The 21,019-nt window shown below is 44.8% G+C and overlaps 1 protein-coding gene across 1 annotated transcript in view; it reads right to left on the bottom strand.

Annotated features, from left to right (window-relative positions):
- LOC121863903 (peripheral plasma membrane protein CASK-like) overlaps positions 1–15,549 on the bottom strand; it is a 120,535-nt gene extending 104,986 nt beyond the window's left edge. Inside the window, 2 exon segments of the mRNA XM_042362816.1 lie at positions 6,646–6,869; positions 15,429–15,549. Coding sequence (XP_042218750.1) covers positions 6,646–6,869; positions 15,429–15,549 — 345 coding nt within the window.
- Positions 15,550–21,019: the final 5,470 nt, after the last annotated feature.

Here is a 21,019-nt window from a genome sequence, read left to right as displayed (position 1 = left end):
GGGTGTAGGTGTGTTGTACCACTAGTGTGTAAGTGTTGTACTACAGTACTAGTGGGTGTAGGGGGTTGTCCTACAGTACTAGTGGGTGTAGGTGTGTTGTCCTACAGTACTAGTGGGTGTAAGTGTTGTCCTACAGTACTAGTGGGTGTAGGTGTGTTGTACCAGTACTAGTGGGTGTAAGTGTTGTATTGCCAGTACTAGTGGGGTGTATGTCCTACAGTACTAGTGGGTGTAAGTGTTGTACCACAGTACTAGTGGGTGTAAGTGTTGTACTACAGTACTAGTGGGTGTAGGTGTGTTGTCCCACAGTACTAGTGGGTGTAAGTGTTGTACTCAATTAGTGGGTGTAAGTGTTGTACTACAGTACTTATGGGTGTAAGTGTTGTCCTACAGTACTAGTGGGTGTAGGTGTTGTACTACAGTACTAGTGGGTGTAGGTGTGTTGTACTACAGTACTAAGTGGTGTAAGTGTTGTACCACAGTACTAGTGGGTGTAAGTGGTACTACAGTACTAGTGGGTGTAGGTGTGTTGTCCTACAGTACTAGTGGGTGGTGTGGGTACTACAGTACTAGTGGGTGTAAGTGTTACCACAGTACTAGTGGGTGTAAGTGTTGTACTACAGTACTAGTGGGTGTGAGGTGGTGTCATAGGCACTAGTGGGTGTGAAGTGTTGTACCACAGTACTAGTGGGTGTAAGTGTTGTACTACAGTACTAGTGGGTGTAAGTTGTCCCACAGTACAGTGGGTGTAGGTGGTTGTCCTACAGTACTAGTGGGTGTAGGTGTGTTGTCCCACAGTACTTAGTGGGTGTAGGTGTGTTGTCCTACAGTACTAGGGGTGTGGGTGTAGGTGTAGGTCTACAGTACTAGTGGGTGTAGTGGTGTCCTACAGTACTAGTGGGTGTAGGTGTGTTGTACTACAGTACTAGTGGGTGTAGGTGGGTTGTCTCTGTGCAACTAGTGGTGTAGGTGTGTTGTACTACAGTACTAGTGGGTGTAGGTGTTGTCCCACAGTACTAGTGGGTGTAAGTGTTGTCCACAGCATAGTGGGTGTAGGTCCACAGTACTAGTGGGTGTAGGGGTGTGTTGTCCTACAGTACTAGTGGGTGTAGGTGGGTTGTACCACAGTACTAGTGGGGTGTAGGTGTGTTGTACCAGTACAGTGGGTGTAGGTGTGTGTCCTGCTGTACATTAGTGGGTGTAGGTGTGTTGTACTACAGTACTAGTGGGTGTAAGTGTTGTCCTACAACTAGTGGGTGTAGGTGTGTTGTACTACAGTACTAGTGGGTGTAAGTGTGGTCCCACAGTACTAGTGGGTGTAGGTGTGTTGTACTACAGTACTAGTGGGTGTAGGTGTGTTGTCCTACATACTAGTGGGTGTAAGTGTGTTGTACTACAGTACTTAGTGGGTGTAAGTGTTGTCCTACAGTACTAGTGGGTGTAGGTGTTGTACTACAGTACTAGTGGGTGTAAGTGTTGTCCACAGTACTAGTGGGTGTAGGTGGGTTGTCCTACAGTACTAGTGGGTGTAAGTGTTGTACCACAGCACTAGTGGGTGTAGGTGGGTTGTCCATAGTACTAGTGGGTGTAAGAGGTTGTACTACAGTACTAGTGGGTGTAAGTGGTTGTACTACAGTACTAGTGGGTGAGGTGTTGTCCTACAGTACTAGTGGGTGTAGGTGTGTTGTCCAAGATAGTGGGTGTGGTTGTACTACAGATAGTGGGTAGGTGTGTTGTCACGTATGTGGGTGGGTACACAGTACTAGTGGGTGTAGGTGTGTTGTACTACAGTACTAGTGGGTGTAGGTGTGTTGTCCTACAGTACTAGTGGGTGTAGGTGTGTTGTCCTACAGTACTAGGGTGTAGGTGTGGGTTGTTCACAGTACTAGTGGGTAAGAGTGTTGTACTACAGTACTAGTGGGTGTAAGTGTTGTACTACAGCACTAGTGGGTGTGAGGTCTCACAAGTACTAGGGGTGTAGGTGTGTTGTCCTACAGTACTAGTGGGTGTAGGTGGGTTGTCCCAGTACTAGTGGGTGTAAGTGTTGTCCTACACATTAGTGGGTGTAGGTGTGTACTGATAGTGGGTGTGGTGTCCCACAGTACTAGTGGGTGTAGGTGGTTGTCCCACAGCACTAGTGGGTGTAGGTGGGTTGTCCCACAGTACTAGTGGGTGAAGGTCCTACAGATAGTGGGTGTGGGCAGCAGCTACAGTACTAGTGGGTGTAGGTGTGGTGTACTACAGCATAGTGGGTGTAGGTGTGTGTCCTACAGTACTAGTGGGTGTGGTGAGTACTACAGCACTAGGTGTAGGCGTGTTGTCCTACAGTACTAGTGGGTGTAAGTGTTGTACTACAGTACTAGTGGTAGTAAGTGTTGTCCTACAGTACTAGTGGGTGTAAGTGTTGGTCCTACAGCACTAGTGGGTGTAGGTGTGTGTTGTACTACAGTACTAGTGGGTGTAGGTGTGTTGTCTACAGTACTAGTGGGTGTAAGTGTTGTACTACAGTACTAGTGGGTGTAAGTGGTTGTCCTACAGTACTTAGGGTGTAAGTGTTGTACTACAGTACTAGTGGGTGTAAGTGTTGTACCACAGTACTAGTGGGTGTAGGTGGGTTGTCCTACAGTACTAGGGTGTAAGTGTTGTCTACAGTACTAGTGGGTGTAGGTGTTGGTACTACAGCACTGTGGGTAGGCGTGTTGTCCCACAGTACTAGTGGGTGTAAGTGTGTTGTACTACAGTACTAGTGGGTGTAGGTGTGTTGTCCTACAGTACTAGTGGGTGTAAGTGTTGTCCTACCAGTACTAGTGGGTGTAGGTGGGTTGTCCTACAGTACTAGTGGGTGTAAGTGTCCTACAGTACTAGTGTGGGTGTAAGTGTTGTCCTACAGTACTAGTGGGGTGTGTAAGTGTCCTACAGTACTAGTGGGTGTAGGTGTGTTGTCCCACAGTACTAGTGGGTGGGTGTGTTGTCCTACAGTACTAGTGGGTGTAAGTGTTGTCCTACAGTACTAGTGGGTGTAAGTGTTGTACTACAGTACTAGTGGGTGTAAGGTTGTACTACAGTACTAGTGGGTGTAGGTGTGTTGTACCACAGTTAGTGTGTAGGTGTGTACTACAGTACTAGGTGGGTGTAGGCGTGTTGTACTACAGTACTAGTGGGGTGTGGGTTGGTCCTACAGTACTAGTGGGTGTAGGTGGGTTGTCCTACAGTACTAGTGGGTGTAGGTGGGTTGTCCTACAGTACTAGTGGGTGTAAGTGTTGTCACAGTACTAGTGGGTGTAAGTGTTGTCCTAGTACTAGTGGGTGTAAGTGTTGTCCCACAGTACTAGTGGGTGTGGGTGGGTTGTCCTACAGTACTAGTGGGTGTAGGTGGGTTGTCTCTGATACTAGTGGGTGTAGGCGTGTTGTCTACAGTACTAGTGGGTGTAAGTGTTGTCCTACAGTACTAGTGGGTGTAAGTGTTGTACTAGTACTAGTGGGTGTAAGTGTTGTACTACAGTACTAGTGGGTGTAGGTGTGTTGTACTACAGTACTAGTGGGTGTAGGTGTGTGTTGTACTACAGTACTAGTGGGTGTAGGTGTGTTGTACTACAGTACTAGTGGGTGTAGGTGGGTTGTCCTACAGTACTAGTGGGTGTGGGTGGTTGTCCTACAGTACTAGTGGGTGTAGGCGTGTTGTCCTACAGTACTAGTGGGTGTAGAGTGGGTTGTCCTACAGTACTAGTGGGTGTGGGTGGGTTGTCCTGTACTAGTGGGTGTAGGGTGTTGTCCTACGTACTAGTGGGTGTAGGTGGGTTGTCCTACAGTACTAGTGGGTGTAGAGTGGGTTGTCCTACAGTACTAGTGGGTGTAGGTGTGTTGTACTACTGTACTAGTGGGTGTAGTGTTGGCCTACAGTACTGGTGTGGGTGTGTTGTACTACAGTACTAGTGGGTGTAGGTGTGTTGTACTACAGTACTAGTGGGTGTAGGTGTGTTGTGCTACAGTACTAGTGGGTGTAGGTGTGTTGTACTACAGTACTAGTGGGTGTAGGTGGGTTGTCCTACAGTACTAGTGGGTGTAGGTGTGTTGTACTACAGTACTGAGTGGGTGTAAGTGTTGTACTACGTACTAGTGGGTGTAAGTGTTGTACTACAGTACTAGTGGGTGTAGGTGTGTTGTACTACTAGTGGGTGTAAGGTGTTGTACTACAGTACTAGTGGGTGTAGGTGTGTTGTGCTACAAGTACTAGTGGGTGTAGGTGTGTTGTACTACAGTACTAGTGGGTGTAAGTGTTGTACTACAGTACTAGTGGGTGTAGGTGTGTTGTGCACTACTAGTGGGTGTAAGTGTTGTCTAGTACTAGTGGGTGTAGGTGTGTTGTACTACAGTACTAGTGGGTGTAAGTGTTGTCTTACAGTACTAGTGGGTGTAGGCGTGTTGTGTACTACTAGTGGGTGTAGATGTGTTTTACTACAGTACTATTAAGTGTCAGTGTTGTACTACTGGTAGGGTGTATGTGTTGTACTAATACTAGTGGGTGTAGATGTGTTGTACTACAGTATTGAGTGGGTGTAAGTGTGTTGTAATACAGTACTAGTGGGTGTAGATGTGTTGTACTACAGTACTGAGTGGGTGTAGGTGTGTTGTACTACAGTACTAGTGGGTGTGAGCGTGTTGTACTACAGTGGGTGTAGGTGTGTTGTACTACTAGTGAGTAGTGGGTTAAGTGTGTTTACTACAGTACTAGTGGGTGTAAGTGTGTTGTACTACAGTACTCTAGTGGATATGGGTGTGTTGTACTACAGTACTAGTGGGTGTAGGTGTGCTATACTAGTGGGTTGGTGTGTACATATGTGGCCTTAGTAATCGACCCTCACTGGGTGCAGGTGTGTTCATGTGTGACCTGGTAGTAGCACCATTACTAGGTGCAGGTGTGTACATGTGGCCCCGGTAGGAGCACCATTACTAGGTGCAAGTGTGTAAATATGTGGCCTTGTGTAGCACCATTACTGGGTGCAGGTGTGTGTATATGTGGCCTGGTAGTAGCACCATCAATTGGTGCAGGTGTGTACATGTGTGTCCATGGTAGTAGCACCATTACTGGGTGCAGGTGTGTAAAACACATGTGTGTGCTAGTAGTAGCACCATCACTAGGTACAGGTGTGTACGTGTGGCCCTGTAGTAGCCTATCACTAGGTGCAGGTGTGTATGTGTGTGTGTGTGTGTAGCACCATCACTGGGTGCAGGTGTGTACAACATGTGTGGCCCTGGTTAGTAGCACCATCACTAGGTGCAGGTGTGTACATGTGTGGCTTTGTAGTAGCACCATCACTGGGTGCAGGTGTGCCAATATGTGGCCTGGTAATAGCACCATCACGGTGCAGGTATGTACAACACATGTGGCCGGCCCTATTTAGCACCATCACTGGTGCAGGTGTGTACATGTGTCGACTTGGTAATGGCACCATCACTGGGTGCAGGTGTGTACATGTGTGGCCTGGTAGGAGCACCATCACTGGGTGCAGTGTGCACAACACATGTGTGGCCTGGCAATACACCATCACATGGTGCAGGTGTGTACAACACATGTGTGTGTGGTAATAGCACCATCACTGGGTGCAGGTGTAAAACACATGTGTGGTACTGGTAGTAGCACCATCACTAGGTGCAGGTGTGTACATGTGGCCTTGGTAGTAGCACCATCACTGGGTGCAGGTGTGTACATGTGTGGCCTTGGTAGTAGCACCATCACTGGGTGCAGGTGTGCTAACACATGTGTGTGGCCATGGTAGGAGCACCATCACTGGGTGCAGGTGTGCACAACACATGTGTGGCCCTGGCAATAGCACCATCATTGGGTGCAGGTGTGTACAACAAATGTGTGGCTGTGTAGCACCATCACTGGGTGCAGGTGTGTACAACACATGTGTGGTACTGGTAAGTAGCACCATCACTGGGTGCAGTGTGTACACTACATGTGTGGCCTGGTAATAGCACCATCACTAGGTGCGGAGGTGTACAACATGTGTGGCCCTGTGTGCACCATCACTGGGTGCAGGTGTGTACAACATATGTGGCCCTGGTAATAGCACCATCACTGGGTGCAGGTGTGTACAACACATGTGTGGCCCTGGTTAGTAGCACCATCACTAGGTGCAGGTGTGTAGATGTTTGGCCCTGGTAGCACCATCACTGGGTGCAGGTGTGTACAACACATGTGTGGTACTGGTAAGTGGCACCATCACTAGGTGCAGGTGTGTACATGTGTGTGTGTGTGCACCACCACTAGGTGCAGGTGTGTGACATGTGTGGCCCTGGTAGTAGCACCATCACTGGGTGCAGGTGTGTACATGTGTGGCCCTGGTAGGAGCACCATCACTGGGTGCAGGTGTGTACAACACATGTGTGGCCCTGGTAGTAGCACCATCACTGGGTGCAGGTGTGTACATTTGTGGACTTGGCAATGGCACCATCACTGGGTGCAGGTGTGTACATGTGTGGCCCTGGTAGTAGCACCATCACTGGGTGCAGGTGTGTACAACACATGTGTGGCCCTGGTTAGTAGCACCATCACTAGGTGCAGGTGTGTACATGTGTGGCGCAGGTTGCAGCCCTTTCACTGGGTGTAGGGGTGTAGTGTAGGTGTGTGGCCCCACGTACCATGGGCTCGTCAGAGTTCTTCTGGAACTGCACGAGTCTGACCCTGGTGATGTTCTCCATGTCTACGTCGCCGTTGGCGGGGTCGACGTCGTCGCCGCCGTTGAGGTAGGGCAGTAGAGGGGGCGGCGTCACGCGGATGGCCTCGTCGCCGTACACCTCGTGCGCCACCACATCGTGTGCCTGAAGCAGCGCCTGCAGGATGGCCAAGCGGGGACACACCCGTTAGTACTACAACACCGTTAGCCTCACGGGGCGGCGGGCCGGGGTGGGTGGGAGAGGCTTACTGGGCGGGTTAGAGGCTTACTAGGGCACGGGTATGGCGAGTTAGGGCCTGGTAGGGGCAGGGCGGGTTAGGGCCTTACTGGGGTAGGGGCAGAGCAGGTTAAGGCTGAGCAGGGCGGGTCAGTGCTGACTTTGGAAAGGGCAGGGCGGGTTAGGGAGGAGCAGGGTGTGACAGGACTTGTCTAAGGTAGGTTATAATAGGATAGGGCCTAACTATGGCGGGGTAAGGATGGTTAACCTGGGCGGTGGAAGTGCCAGAGCGGCTCAGAGCGAGTCAAAGTGGATAGCTGGAGATGAGAGAAACACACTAGGGCGTGAAGGGCCGCTGGGGGCAGTGAAGGGCTGGTAGAGGCGGGTTACGGTGAAAAAAAAAACATTACGGGCATCTGGACAGGTGGTAATGGTGGTAGGTGAAGCTGGGATGATGGTAGTGGTGGTAGAAGAAGGTGGAGGGCACAAAACTTTCATTGTTGGTTCAGGTTATAGTAATGATGGTACTGGTGGAAGTGGGTGGTCGTGGTGGTACAGGTGGAAGAGGATGGTCGTGGTGGTGGTACATGTGGTGGTGGATGGTGGTACAGGAGGAAGTGGTGGTTATGCTGACATATTTAATAACGAATAAAACAAAATGTTCACCTAATTGTTTTACATTATTTCACATTATAAAACTAAACCTAATATTACTTAAACACTGAACCATTATATAAGATAACCCAACTTCAGTATATATCAGAGTTACTATTCTGGATTACAACAGTTAAAAAAAGAGGAGACAAATAAACCGAAAGAACAAGGCAACATTTAAATTTATATATGAACTCTGATTTTATATTGTCAGGCAACATTTATTTCACAGAGTATACGTGAGATTTATATCACGTTGGAAAAGTGGGCGATATTTGGGGTATTTTTCGCCAGTTAGGGTTATAACAACTATGTGATGCCTGGTCTAGAGGGGGAGGGTTTGTGGGGAGGGGGAGTGGAAGTGGGGGGGATGATAGGAGAAGGGGGAAGTTGAGGAATGGGGGAGGAGGAGGGGAAGGGGGTTACAAATAGGTTGGAATTTGTGGGTAGTGATGACACCTGTCAGGCTGTGATGACAAGTGGGGTAGAGATGGAAAAGAGAGAGGGACTGGCTGGAGTAAGAGGGACTGAACCGTTTTTTGAAATGGTTGAGAGGGGGCTGATGTGCAAAAGGCAGGGGCTGACCTGACCTGATCTAGATTAGAGGTGAGGGGGAGGTAGAGGCTGGGTTGAACGAGGTTAGAGAGGGAGAGGTGGGGACTGGTATGGGATGAAAGGAGCTGAACTAACACTGTTTTGGGTGAGGAGGAAGAATGCAGAAAATGTTGGGAGAGAGGGAAGTGTTTTCAACAGCATACTGGGATGAGAGGGAACCATCACGCCGGGTTTACCGTGAGTGTGAGGGGGTTGACGTAGATGTGTGGTGCTAGATAGGGAATTGAAGTGGGTGAGTGGGGCTAAGAATGAGACTGAGGTGGGTGAATGGGGCTAAGGATGAGACTGAGATGGGTGAGTGGGGGCTAAGGATGAGACTGAGATGGGTGAGTGGGGGCTAGATAGGGAATTGACGTGGATGAGAGTGGGCTGGGATGTGATGGCTGTACCCATCTGGTTTAAGTTACCTGATCGGGTCATTTACAAGGAACCACCATCCTCCGTGACATGGGCGGGGGATAAGGGCCATTTAGGGCCACATACTCTAGGGATAAGGACCATTTAGGGTCACACACTAGGGATAAGGGCCAATTAGGGCCACACACTTCAGGGATAAGGGCCATTTAGGGCCACCCACACTAAGGGGATAATCTCTTAAGTGTTTTCACAGAGTTCACCCCGCTGGACTGTGGTAACGGGGCAATAGACTAGACTGGTAAAGGGGCAATAGACTAGACTGGTAAAGGGGCAATAGACTGGACTGTGGTAAAGGGGCAATAGACTGGACTGTGGTAAAGGGGCAATAGACTGGACTGTGGTAAAGGAGCAATAGACTGGACATGGTGAGGGCAATGGACTGGACTGTGGTGTAAAGGGGCAATAGACTAGACTGTGGTAAAGAAATAGACTAGACTGTATGGTAAAGAACCCGTAGATTGGACGGTGGTAGCAGGGCAATAGACTAGACTAGTAAAGGGGCAATAGATTGGACGGTGGTAACGGGGCAATAGACTAGACTGGTAAAGGGGCAATAGACTGGACTGTGGTAAAGGGGCAATAGACTAGACTGTGGTAAAGGGGAAATAGACTGGACTGTGGTTGGAAGGAGACTGACCAAAACAAAACACAAAAACACACCTAAAATGAATCCAGGAATTTAAAAAGACGATTATCAGGGTGTATCACGAAGGGAGGTGCAGGGGGAGAGTGGGGAGGGACATGGAGGAGGGTGAGTGAGGGCGGGACGGAGGGAGTGAGGCAGGAGGAGTGAGCAGAGGAGATGAGGGAGGGAGGAGGAGAGGAGGGAGGAGGAGGAGGAGGAGGAGATGAGGGAGGGAGGGAAGGGAGTCAAGCCAAGGGTAAAAATGATTGTTGTTAGGGTCAGGGTGGAAAAAAGGGAGTAAGGATTTATTATAGGGAGGAATGCTACTGTAAGGGCGAAGGAATTAACAAAGATTATCTTAATAGGGTAAGGGATTATCATAAGGGTGAGACTGATCAGGAAAAGGATTTAAGCGAGGTGAGGAATTACCAAAAAGAATATGATTATTAAAGAGGGCAGCATCAAGGGGGGGGGGGGCTAGAGATTATATGATTTATAGAAGGGATTAATAGAAGGGATTACTGGGATTCTACACAGGAGGGAGTTGGGATTATTAAGATTATGATTAGTGAAGGGATTACTAGGATCATAGAGAGGAAGTAGGGATTATTAAGAAAATTACGGTTAGCTTAGGAATTACAATGTGAATTATTGAAGAGGATAGTATCAAGGGTCAAGAGATTATAGTAATTATAAAGGGGAGATGGATTGTAGAGACGCATTAGGTAGGGTCAGTTATAGGTAGTATTAAAAAAAACATTAATTTCACTCACTGGATAAATGTTTTTAACTCTTTTAAAAATATTATATAAATTATCCATTAATTTAACTCAATTATTACCTGTAATTAGTATTCTCTCAATTATCATCTACATAATTATCATATTCAGTGTAATTATTATTATTTATCGCTCACTAACTTAAGATTAAATTATTACATTAATAAATAATTTAATGATAATAATACTCATATTAATACCATAATTATAAGTGGTCACATCTACTGACATTTATACACCATTTTATCACTTCTACTTAATTACTTATTACTTTATTACTTATTACTAGTCACTTCTAATACTCTAATAAGGTATTCTAAGTCTAATAAAATTACTAAGTCACTTTTATCTTTATCCAGCAAGTGAAAGACGATATAAAGAGAGAGATAAAGAAGAGAGAAAGAGAGAGAATTAGATTAACAGTAGTAGTAGCAGAAGAGAGTAAAGAGAATTAATATTAAGTGCGGATAAGAAAGCGATTGGCTAAAAAAAAAAAAAATCAAGGGAATCAAACATGCAGAAAATAAACACTATATAAATAACACACACTAATCATATCAATAACATTAAAGCCAATTACCAAAAACAAATAATAACAATATTATTCACCCATAATCTACCTTAAGTAATTAGCTAAGTTCATCAATTCATAGACTAAGATACATAGCAAACTCACCGCTTCATACAAATTAGTTATGTTGGGAAAAAAAAATCAATCAACACTCAGCACACAAGACATGTCATGGTGGAAATGAATACAATGTAAACTAGATTTGGAAAATGCAATGTGAGATACAATAGTACAATATAATGCAATGTAGATAATACAGTAATACACGTGCGCATGCCTGGAGGAAGGAGTAAGTTGACAACCACAAGAATGATATGAGAGAGAGAGAGAGAGAGAGAGAGAGACAGAGATGACAATATATGTATATGTAAGAGAATAACAAAAACCTAAGAAAATTACACATAGAATAAGATATAATATGTAATAATATGTACCTAAAACACACATATTAGAGACACATATAAGATCCTGCCTGACACATAAATGGGACATACCTACGAGTGATCACAGAAAACGTAACAAAGAGACAAGTTTAGACCCCCAACTAATATAAAGTAAATGACTATTGTTTCCTTTAGGTTATGGTGACCTCTGACCTATGGACCCCCTATAATACAACACTTTATAGGGAAATATAGGTCTAGTCTATTGAGTTATGACCCCACCAAAGTTAAAAGTTAATAGTCAACGTTGATGAGAAAATAGCAAGGACAAATAGAGCTGGTGTTAAGTGTGAATCAAGGGAACACAGGACATAGCAAGAAACAAAGTCAAAATCTATGACAATTACACAAGGAAAACTATGAAATTACCAAGAATGAAGAATTAGGAAAATGAGATAAGGAGATATAAAATGTGTAAGGCTAAGAATTATATAAAAAATGTCAAGGAAGAAGAATGAGGAGCTGGGAAAATATAATATGAAAAGGTGACATGTGCAAGACGAACCACTTTGGAATTTGGTTCAGGAAAATACGATAAATCCACAAAAAAGACAGAAAGAAGGAAGCAATGAAGGACCCAAAATGAATGAAAGAAAGAAAGAAAGAAAAAAGAAAGACCCAGAAATAGAGAGATAAGAAAATGGGAAATATTCATAAAGAGAAACTATGAAGCATTTACACGAATATATATGAAACAAGAAAAGAAAATATGAATTGGGGAAAATATGCTAATTGGAACCAGAGATATGGAAATGACGATGCATAAAGGGGGTTGAGATACGTGAAACATAAACAACACCTGAAGAAGAGACCTGCAAATTTGATAGTTTAGAAGAATAACGATGATAACTTTGGAAATCACAAGGAGAACGAACTGGATATTGAGAGAGAGACAGACAGACAGACAGACAGACAGAACAGACAGACAGACAGACAGACAGACAGACAAACAAGTAGCTGAAAAAATAAATTATCTCCACTAAGAGATATCAAGAACACTAAGAATCAAACATCTGGAACTTTTAAAACCCAAGAATTGAGATAAAATCCTGAGAACAACAACTGAGAGAACATAAGAACTGAGAAATACACAAAATATGATAAGAAATGAAGGGAGAAAAAAAAAAACTCACGAAATTAATGCCAAAACAAAACCCAACTACCAGAAAAAAATAATTAAAAAACCCAAGAAAGAAAAACAAAAGAACGAGAATAATGCTGAACAAATGCGAACCGAGTACTGAGATAGAGCAGCCTGCCCAGTGCCATATGTTCACTAGATAACACGGAGGACCAACCAACCTCTTGTAAATCTGAGAAAGAGGTGAAATAAGACACAGGAGAAACAGCAAATCTGAGGCAAAATAATTGGAGGAATAAGACAATGAGGTAGAAGCCCTGAGCAAACTGAGAGAGAAAAACAAAACAAAGAAACATAAGCAACTGAAAAGAAATGAGGAAATTCGTTTTAGTGGAAGGTGAGGGACGGAATTCTCACAGAGAGAGAGAGAGAGAGAGAGAGAGAGAGAGAGAGAGAGAGAGAGAGAGAGAGAGAAGAAATGTGGAACGGACGGAAAATTAGCGCCATTGAGGTGAACTTAAACCCTCAGATTAAGATTACCCTTGTATTTGGAGAGATAGATTTTCAAGAGTTTCCCACGAAAATCTGAGACACAGAAAATGTGATACCCAACATGTTACACAGAAGAGTTGTATTAACACACACACACACACACACACACACACACACACACACACACACACACTAACACGAGACCTTTTGAGGTAATACCGACAGACAAACCATTAAACAGCAGCTGACAGCCTGGGTTAAGACCATAATAACACCAGGAAACATTAGACTAGAGACAGGGTTCTTATACCTCATCGTATAGTTTGACGGTCTGATATGTGTGTGACCTTTTGACCTTATTGGTAATAATAATAACAGCTGGCAATATCATCCATGAGTGGAGAGACGCGTAACAAGAGTGGTGTTGTTAGGGGCGAGATGAGCGTGACGATATAAAGGTACACGTAGAAAAAAAAATCGCCTTTGACTTTCGTTGTCGAGGGATAAAAATATTCAGGAGAAATTTGCTGGTTATTAAATCTGACGAGGCGGTTGGGTGGTTACAGTGCCCCTCCATCCCCCATCCCCCACAGTCGACTAAGCTGTGAATGGGTACCTAAGTTTACAGTTGGGTAAGTGAGGGTGGTCGAGTACAGTGTTGGTAACGTTGCCTTCTTGTTTACCAGAATAGGGGATACGTATTCACCATGTCCTATCCTCACTACCTTTTAAAACACACGATCTTCAATTTTCTTCACACATACAAGTTTTTTTTTTAACAGATCAAGATTTATTTCGTGTACACTCCTGGGCTAAGACATGTGACTTAACTAAACCATCAGGACGTTGAGAATGAAACGTGAACAGAAAATTCGCGGGCACTGGAGTATACGATTCCCTCCGCCGTCAACGTAGATTATTCAAATGGCGTGTCAAAGCTGGCCACTCCATACCTCAGGGGAGAATACATTTCTTGTGCTTGGTGTAGGAATAAATAATATATTCTGAATGGTTATGGTTTAGTGGACGGTTGTAGGAGAGTGTTTTCTCTAGTGCTGGATGCTGATTGGTCAATTGCTCGTCTTCTTGCGCCAATCAACGGTTGCGGTGAAAGAGCTTCGGGCTATTCAGTTTTCTCTTGGCCTTAAGATCTCCGTAAAAATAAAAAAAAAATAAAAAAAATAAAAAAAAAATCCGTTAAGATAAACAACTGTAAATAAGGAATAAAGATATAGCCAAAGGGTATGTGTCTAGCAAACACTAAACCTGGTCCAGCAAACACTAAACACGTATGTCGAGCTGATAGTAATATAAGTGTGTGGAACAAACCCTGCTGACGAAGGGCTCCCCCGGAAGGCTGTGCTGGCGGGGGTATCGACCAGCCAGGACACTCAACGTCGACTTAATGCCGTAATGGCTTGTATGATGTCAATGGTTTGTTGAAGACCTCGAGTGGTTAGTTGGCCGCTGTGCTGAAGTGACCTAGTTTGTTGAGGACCTGGAAGTGACCTGGTTTGTTGAGGACCTGGGAGTGACCTGGTTTGTTGAGGACCTTGGAGTGACCTGGTTTGTGGAGGAGCTAGTGTAGTGAGACCCCAAAAATAAACCCAGAAAATACTTGCTCGTTCCAACTGCTGCTGAGGCGTTGAAATTAAGAGCCATTATCTATTGTCTCGTGGAGTCTCTTGTTAGTATTAAAGTCACTGGAACTAAAGAAAGAACTCGAGCTCCCTGCCAGATAATTGCGTCCCTGCCAGTACAATCTTGAAGGTTCCAGTCAACAAAGACTCTTTCTCCCCCACAGTTACTGTCATGAAAAAGACTTCCGCTGTCACAGTAACGGAGGCTACAGTTACAGAATCCTCCAGTTATGTAAAGACTGTCTCTCCGCTGCCACAGTAACGGAGGCTCCAGTTACATAATCAGAGGCTCCAGTCATGTCAAGTCTCTCTCTCTCTCTCTCTCTCCGCTGCCACAGTAACGGAGCCTCCAGTCAATTATCTGTAGTTCAGGAGAATCAAAAGCCATTCGATCCAGTCCCAGGTGTTAAGCCGCTCAGTGCTCGGGTGGCTGGGAGAGTTAGTTTATCCTGTTGTATTGGTGGTCACGATTGGCTGTATTAAGGTGACGAGGTATATATTTATATGGCTCAGCTTCCTACTGTGTGTGTGTGTGTGTGTGTGTGTGTGTGTGTGTGTGTGTGTGTGTGTGTGTGTGTGTAAATGTTATGTGATAGGATTGTCATAAGAATATATTGAAGGAAATTTTATGGAGTAACACACACACACACACACACACAAAATCACTGCTCAAGAGATAAAGACGTCCCTACAGACGTCCGCCTATTTAAAGCTTAATAGAAGAGTCACTCAAACCTCAACACACACACACACATACACAAAATTGAAGCTTGATTTCTTTTTTTAATTATCTCCAACGTAAGGCAGCCTGCATGACCCAGATATCCAGCAAGTATACATCCGGGTCCTGATTCCCATTAATTCATACGCTAGATCATCACTCCTTTACCCCAGGATAAGAGGACGTATCTAGCCTACAGTCTCAGTGCGATTCTCAAGTCATCTTAGCTGTCAACTTTGCGTCTCATAGCAAGCAAGTGAACTGGAGGCGCCGATTTTTAACAGGTTATTTTTATCGTATCATTTGAGAGTTCGCGACGTGGATTCAGATTGAGAGGTGTCGAGAGAACGCATGTATATGACTCAATTAAATTACGACAACAAAGAAAACGACTAAGAATGGAGTCAAAATTTCGCCCTGGCTCTATCGTAAAAATAGATACTCTCTCTTTATCTGTTTACGGGAAAGGGAAAGGAAAAAAAAATTAACTTACGAATCTCCGAGAATGAGAGCCAGAGCTTTTGAGTCCGAGGCACAATGAACCCCGGTAAATGCCAGCGAGAGACCCAATCACCAGACCTTATTATACACAACCTGAGCCTAAAGTCCTTCATGTGGAGATCCGGATTTCAAGTCGGATTTCAGAACCAAGAACGCGCAAAATGTAAACAGCTGTGAGTCCAGATCCCAACGTTTTAGCAAAGACTTAGAATTTCGGTTTCACTGAGGCCACGGTGTTCAGTGTAGCCCTCTGTAGCCCGGTGTTCAGTGTAGCCCTCTGTAGCCCGGCGTTCAGAGTAGTCCCTATAGCGTGACGTTTAGTGTAGTTCCCTGTAGCCCGGTGTTCAGTGTAGTCCCTGTAGCATGGAGTTCAGTGTAGTCCCCTGTAGCCCGGTGTTCAGTGTAGTGCCTGCAGCGTGGAAATCAATGTTGTCCATTGTAGCTCGGCGTTCAGTGTAGCCCCTATAGCCCGGCGTTCAGTGTAATCCCCTGTAGTCAGGCGTTCAGTGTAGCCCCTGTAGCCCGGCGTTCAGTGTAGCCCAGAAAGGGAATATAACCAGGCCAGTTACTGTAAAATATAGCAGCCAGTGTCACTATGTCAGGATTTTAAAAACTTTCAGACCGTATCTTCCGGTGACCACACTTCTCCCTTCCTCCCTCACTCCCCCCTCCCCCTTCCTCCTTTCCTCCATCACTCTCCCTCCCTCTTCCATTTTCCTCACTCACTCCTTTCTCTTACTTTCTCTCTCCTTGTTACCTTTTCCCTCATCCGTTTCTTAATTTCCCCCCTCCCTCCCTCCCTCCCTCCCTTCCTTCCTGCCTGAGCTCATCTTTTCTCTTGAATCTCCTTCCTATACCTAATTCTCACTTCGCTTCTCTTTTCATCAATCTTTATCTCCCCTTTCTCTTTCACTCCCATTTTCTTTTGTCTATTGCATCCCCATTCCTCATTTACACTCACCTCCCCCTTCCCACAATCATCCCTCCCTCATTCTCACCCCCCTTTCGCCTTTCACTATACTACCTCCCCTTCCACTTACCAGCTCCTCCTCCTCCTCCCCTTCCACTTACCTCCCCCTTCCCTCTCCCACTATCCTCCCTCGCCATGCCTGCCCTTGGATATTTTTGAAGAGTCACCCTCATTCAACCACATGATGAAGACCAATGTGTCTCACGTAGAAGGGGAGGTGGGGGAGGGGGGAGGGGAGGAGGGGAGGTGGGGGAGGGGGGGAAGAGGGAAGGAGGGAGGGAGGGAGAAAGGAGGAGGGAGAGAAGTAAACGGAAGAGGTGTGAAAGTGGAGGTATTTTTGATGGAGAGTGTACACTTCTTTCTAAACACACACACACAGGGAAATAAATTCAAGAAACAATTACTGGACAATAACTCCCAAACAACCATCGCCAGGCCACTGTGTCCTTCAATTATCGCCGAGAAATAATTACCAGCACCACAGCAACTTCTGTTTTGAGAATTAACAGAACAAAAACAAGAATTTATAGGACTTCCTGAGCCGACAACATTACTTAATTAGGAGGTAAACGTGGCGCCAGGTGTATATCTGGGTTATGTTCGGGTGTTTTTTCTGATATTTCGAGGTTGTATTATGGTGTTTCAGTGAGTGGAGGTCAGGTGTTTCAGTGATTGAGTGTTTCAGCGAGTTATGAAGTTGGGTGTTTCAGCGGTCGGAGGTCGGGTATTTCAGCAGTAGGAGGTCGGGTGTTTCAGTCGGTAAGGAACCATCCCGACAACCACTACCCCAGACTAGCACTTATTCTGGTCCCGTTAAGGAGATTACCCTCAGCTGGGTCACGAGCGGGGAGGAGAAAAGGAGAAGAAGAGGAGGAGGAGAAAAGGAAGAGGAGGAGGAGGAGGCCGAAGAGGAGGAGAAAAGGAAAAGAGGAGGAGGAGGATGGGAAGGTAAAGAAGGAGAAAAGGCGAAAAAGATGAACAGGAAGAAAAAGGCGATTACAGCAACAATAAAACAACAATAACATTCACAAGACATACACTAAATTCATTCATTCATTCATTTACCAATTATTTTCCTTCCTTCCTTCCTTCCTTCCTTCCTTCCTTCCTTCATTCACCAATTATTCACTTATCCTCACCAACGAAGAAGAAACATCACAACTACTCAATCATGAAAAACAAAAGACTCACAGAAGAAGGAAATAAAAGCCACCAAACATTATATCTGAGGACAGTTTATCCGGTTTGTGTTGTTATTATTGTTCAAGTTGGTCTATAAGCTGCCAGAACTGAGAGGAAGGAAATATGGTTTGGTTAATTGAATTCTGTTTTGAGAGTTGTGGAGTTAATAAAGGAGGAGTGTGTGTGTGTGTGTGTGTGTGTGGGTGGGGTGGGTGGTGGGTGGGTGTGTGTGTGTGTGTGTGTGTGTGTGTGTGTGTGTGTGTGTGTGTGTGTGTGTGTGTGTGTGTGGTCAGACACAATAAACCACTAAGTCCTTCTGTAAGGGTGTATTTATTAGGGTTTAATGCAGTCAATCCTCCTATGTGTGTGTGTGTGTGTGTGTGTGTGTGTGTGTGTGTGTGTGTGTGTGTGTACAATGCTTTAAAGGGCGTGAAATCCTTCTTTATTGTAACACCCAGAGGTCACCTAAGGGTAATGGTTTAAGGGACAGACTTGAGGAAAGGAAAGGAGAAGGATAGGAATATGGAGTAAAGGAGATCAAGAAGAGAGGTGACAAGTTTATGAGTAAATAGATAAAGAGAGAGGGATGTGAAGGAAAGAAGTACAGAGGGAGATGGCGCTTGAATAAGGGGGGAAGGAAGAGGAAAAGGGGGAGGAGGGGAGAAACAATGGCGGCAGTCAAAACGAGGTTCTTGCCTTTGTCAGGGGGTTTGGGGAAGCCCTCGGGGAAGGGGTAGGGGAAGTTGGTGGGGGGAGGGGGAAGGCTGAGAGGAGGAGGAGGAGGAGGAGGAGGAGGAGGAGGAGGAGGAGGAGGAGGAGGAGGAGGAGGAGGAGGAGGAGGTATTCGGTAAAAACGCAGAACAGAAACAAATGAAAACTTCCATCACACGGCCACAGCTGACCTCACATAACCTCTCCTTGTCTCTTGTGGCCTCTGCTAAAACGCTTACCCCATCTAAGTGAAGTTTTAAAATCGAAAAAAAAAAAAATCTGTTTACTCTCTATGAACATCAGTGGTTAGAAATGTTTGTTGTGTTATTAGACGATAAACGTTTGTGGAAGGAGAACGTTTGACGCTATAACCACGAGTGTTTCAGGTAACGTTTGTTTATTTTACCGTCAACTGGGGAAACGTTTTTTTGTCCACGAGGAAAACGCCCCCCCCCCTAAAAAAACCAAGTTACCATGGAAACCGGGTGAAATGGTTACTATGACAACCCCGCCGAGATAAGCAACGTTCTTCAAGGCGTAATTTCACCGTGGTAATTGTACAAGGTGTCTCGTAATGTCTAGTTATGAAATTCCTCCGCAAATAAAAAGATAAATAAGAAAAGAAAACAAGATAAAAGAGGTAAAGGGAAGACTTAGTAAACAGTAACTAGGGAACTAAACACAAGACACGCAAACAAATTCTAGCGAAAGATGTTGAAATACGCAAGAAACGCACTCAAAATACGCAACAAAAATATCATCTACTCACTGAAATACGCATGAAACGCACTCAAATTATGTAACAAACTCACCCAAACATACCAATACTCACTAAAATACATAAAAAAAAAACTCCAATTCCCTAAACGTGCAAACACACTCAAACGCACACTCAAACACGCAGGAAAACACACTCAAAAACATACACACGGACACCATGAAATAAATGGATGTGTACAGTATTGACAGTTTAATATATATCTCTCTCTCTATTTCTCCCCTCTATCTCTCTCTTCTATCTCCCCTCTCTCCCTATCTCCCCCTCTCTCTCTCCTCTCTCTCTATCTCCCCTCTCTCTATCTCCCCCCTCTCTCTCTCTCCCCCCCTCTCTATCTCCCCCCTCTCTCTCTCTATCTCCCCCCTATCTCTATCTCCCCCCTCTCTATCTATCTCCCCCCTCTCTCTCTATCTCCCCCCTCTCTCTATCTCCCCCTCTCTCTCTCTCTCTCCCCTCTCTCTCTATCTCCCCCTCTCTCTCTCTATCTCCCCTCTATCTCTCCCCCTCTCTCTCTAAAAACAATTTTTCTTTTCTTTTTCTTCCTCTTTCCCCTGCTTCTCTCTATCTCTCTTTCATACCTACTTTAACTCATCTGGTCCCATCCCTCCCTTCTTCCTTCCTTTACCTCCATCCCTCCCTCTCTCCTTCCTTCCTCTCAGCAGAAAAACTCAAATATTACACTCCTTCGCATCTTTTCTAATTATCTTCCTCCTCCCCCCTTCCTTCCTTCCACCCCTCTCTCCTTTCTTCCATGCCCCCTTCCTTCCCTATTCCTTCTCTGTCTCCTTCTTTCCCTCCTTCTCTCAGACTAAATATAGCATCTCCTTACCTCTTTTCTACCCACATTCCTCCTCACTCAATCTCTCCTTCATTCTTATCTCCCTCCCTCCTTCCTTCCTTCCTTCTCTCAGCGGAACAGCCTAAATATAGCACTCCTTCACATTATTTAAATGGAGGTGGTGGGAGAGGCATCACACGATTCGTCCAACAAGCGCCATTACCTAACAAAACACCTCGTATTCCCACACGTGTGTATATATAAATATATATTCACCTGTCTCTACCGTGACCCCTGTGAGAGAGAGAGAGAGAGAGAGAGAGAGAGAGAGAGAGACACAGATTACTACACCAGCGCGGGCATCAACTTGACAGGAGCTCCAAGCCACAAAAGCTGATTACTACACCCCCAAACTCTCTCCCCCTCTCTGTCTCTCTATCTCCTGTCCCTTCCCTCCTCCTCCTCCTCCTCCTCTCTCTCTCTCTCTCTCTATCTCCTGTGCCTCGCTTTCTGCCGTCACTGGAGGTAGCAATCATCGGAAACTGTCAGGGGGCGACACAAACATTACCCTGTGTTACTGTTACTTCACCGACACACACAACAGTTTTCTCCACCCACCACAACGCCAACCACACATTCAATAATAATAATAATAATAATAATAATAATAATAATAATACAATAATAATAATAATAATAAATACTCGGTACAAACAACAAACAATAAATACAAAAAAAATAGTAAACAAAAATGACTATAAATTAAGTCTTCAGTAGTTAATAATTATAACCAACTCTAAGATACTTCAAATCAACAACAACAAAAACAACAAGAATAATTTCCCTCTTTGGTATAAAATAATTTCCCTTTTGAAACAAATTAAAAGTTAGATACAAATAATATTTTCTACGTTGAAAAACTTATTATAATATCACACAATACTTATTAAACAATGATAAGGAATAAAAGAATAAATAAAATAAAAGAAACAATAGAAGAGTGGCAGGTGTGTTTTAGAAAAGTGAAATAAATAAACAAAAGATTCCATTTAAGTCCAGAAACAAAGAAATTCAATACCACCCCCCAAAAAAATAATAAATATATATATGACGTCTCTCTCTCTCTCTCTCTCTCTCTCTCTCTCTCTCTCTCTCTCTCTCTCT

This window comes from Homarus americanus, unplaced genomic scaffold (genome assembly GCF_018991925.1).
Source record: "Homarus americanus isolate GMGI-L3 unplaced genomic scaffold, GMGI_Hamer_2.0 scaffold48354, whole genome shotgun sequence".
Lineage (NCBI taxonomy): Eukaryota > Metazoa > Arthropoda > Malacostraca > Decapoda > Nephropidae > Homarus > Homarus americanus.
This window is presented reverse-complemented; position numbering and strand designations above follow the sequence as displayed.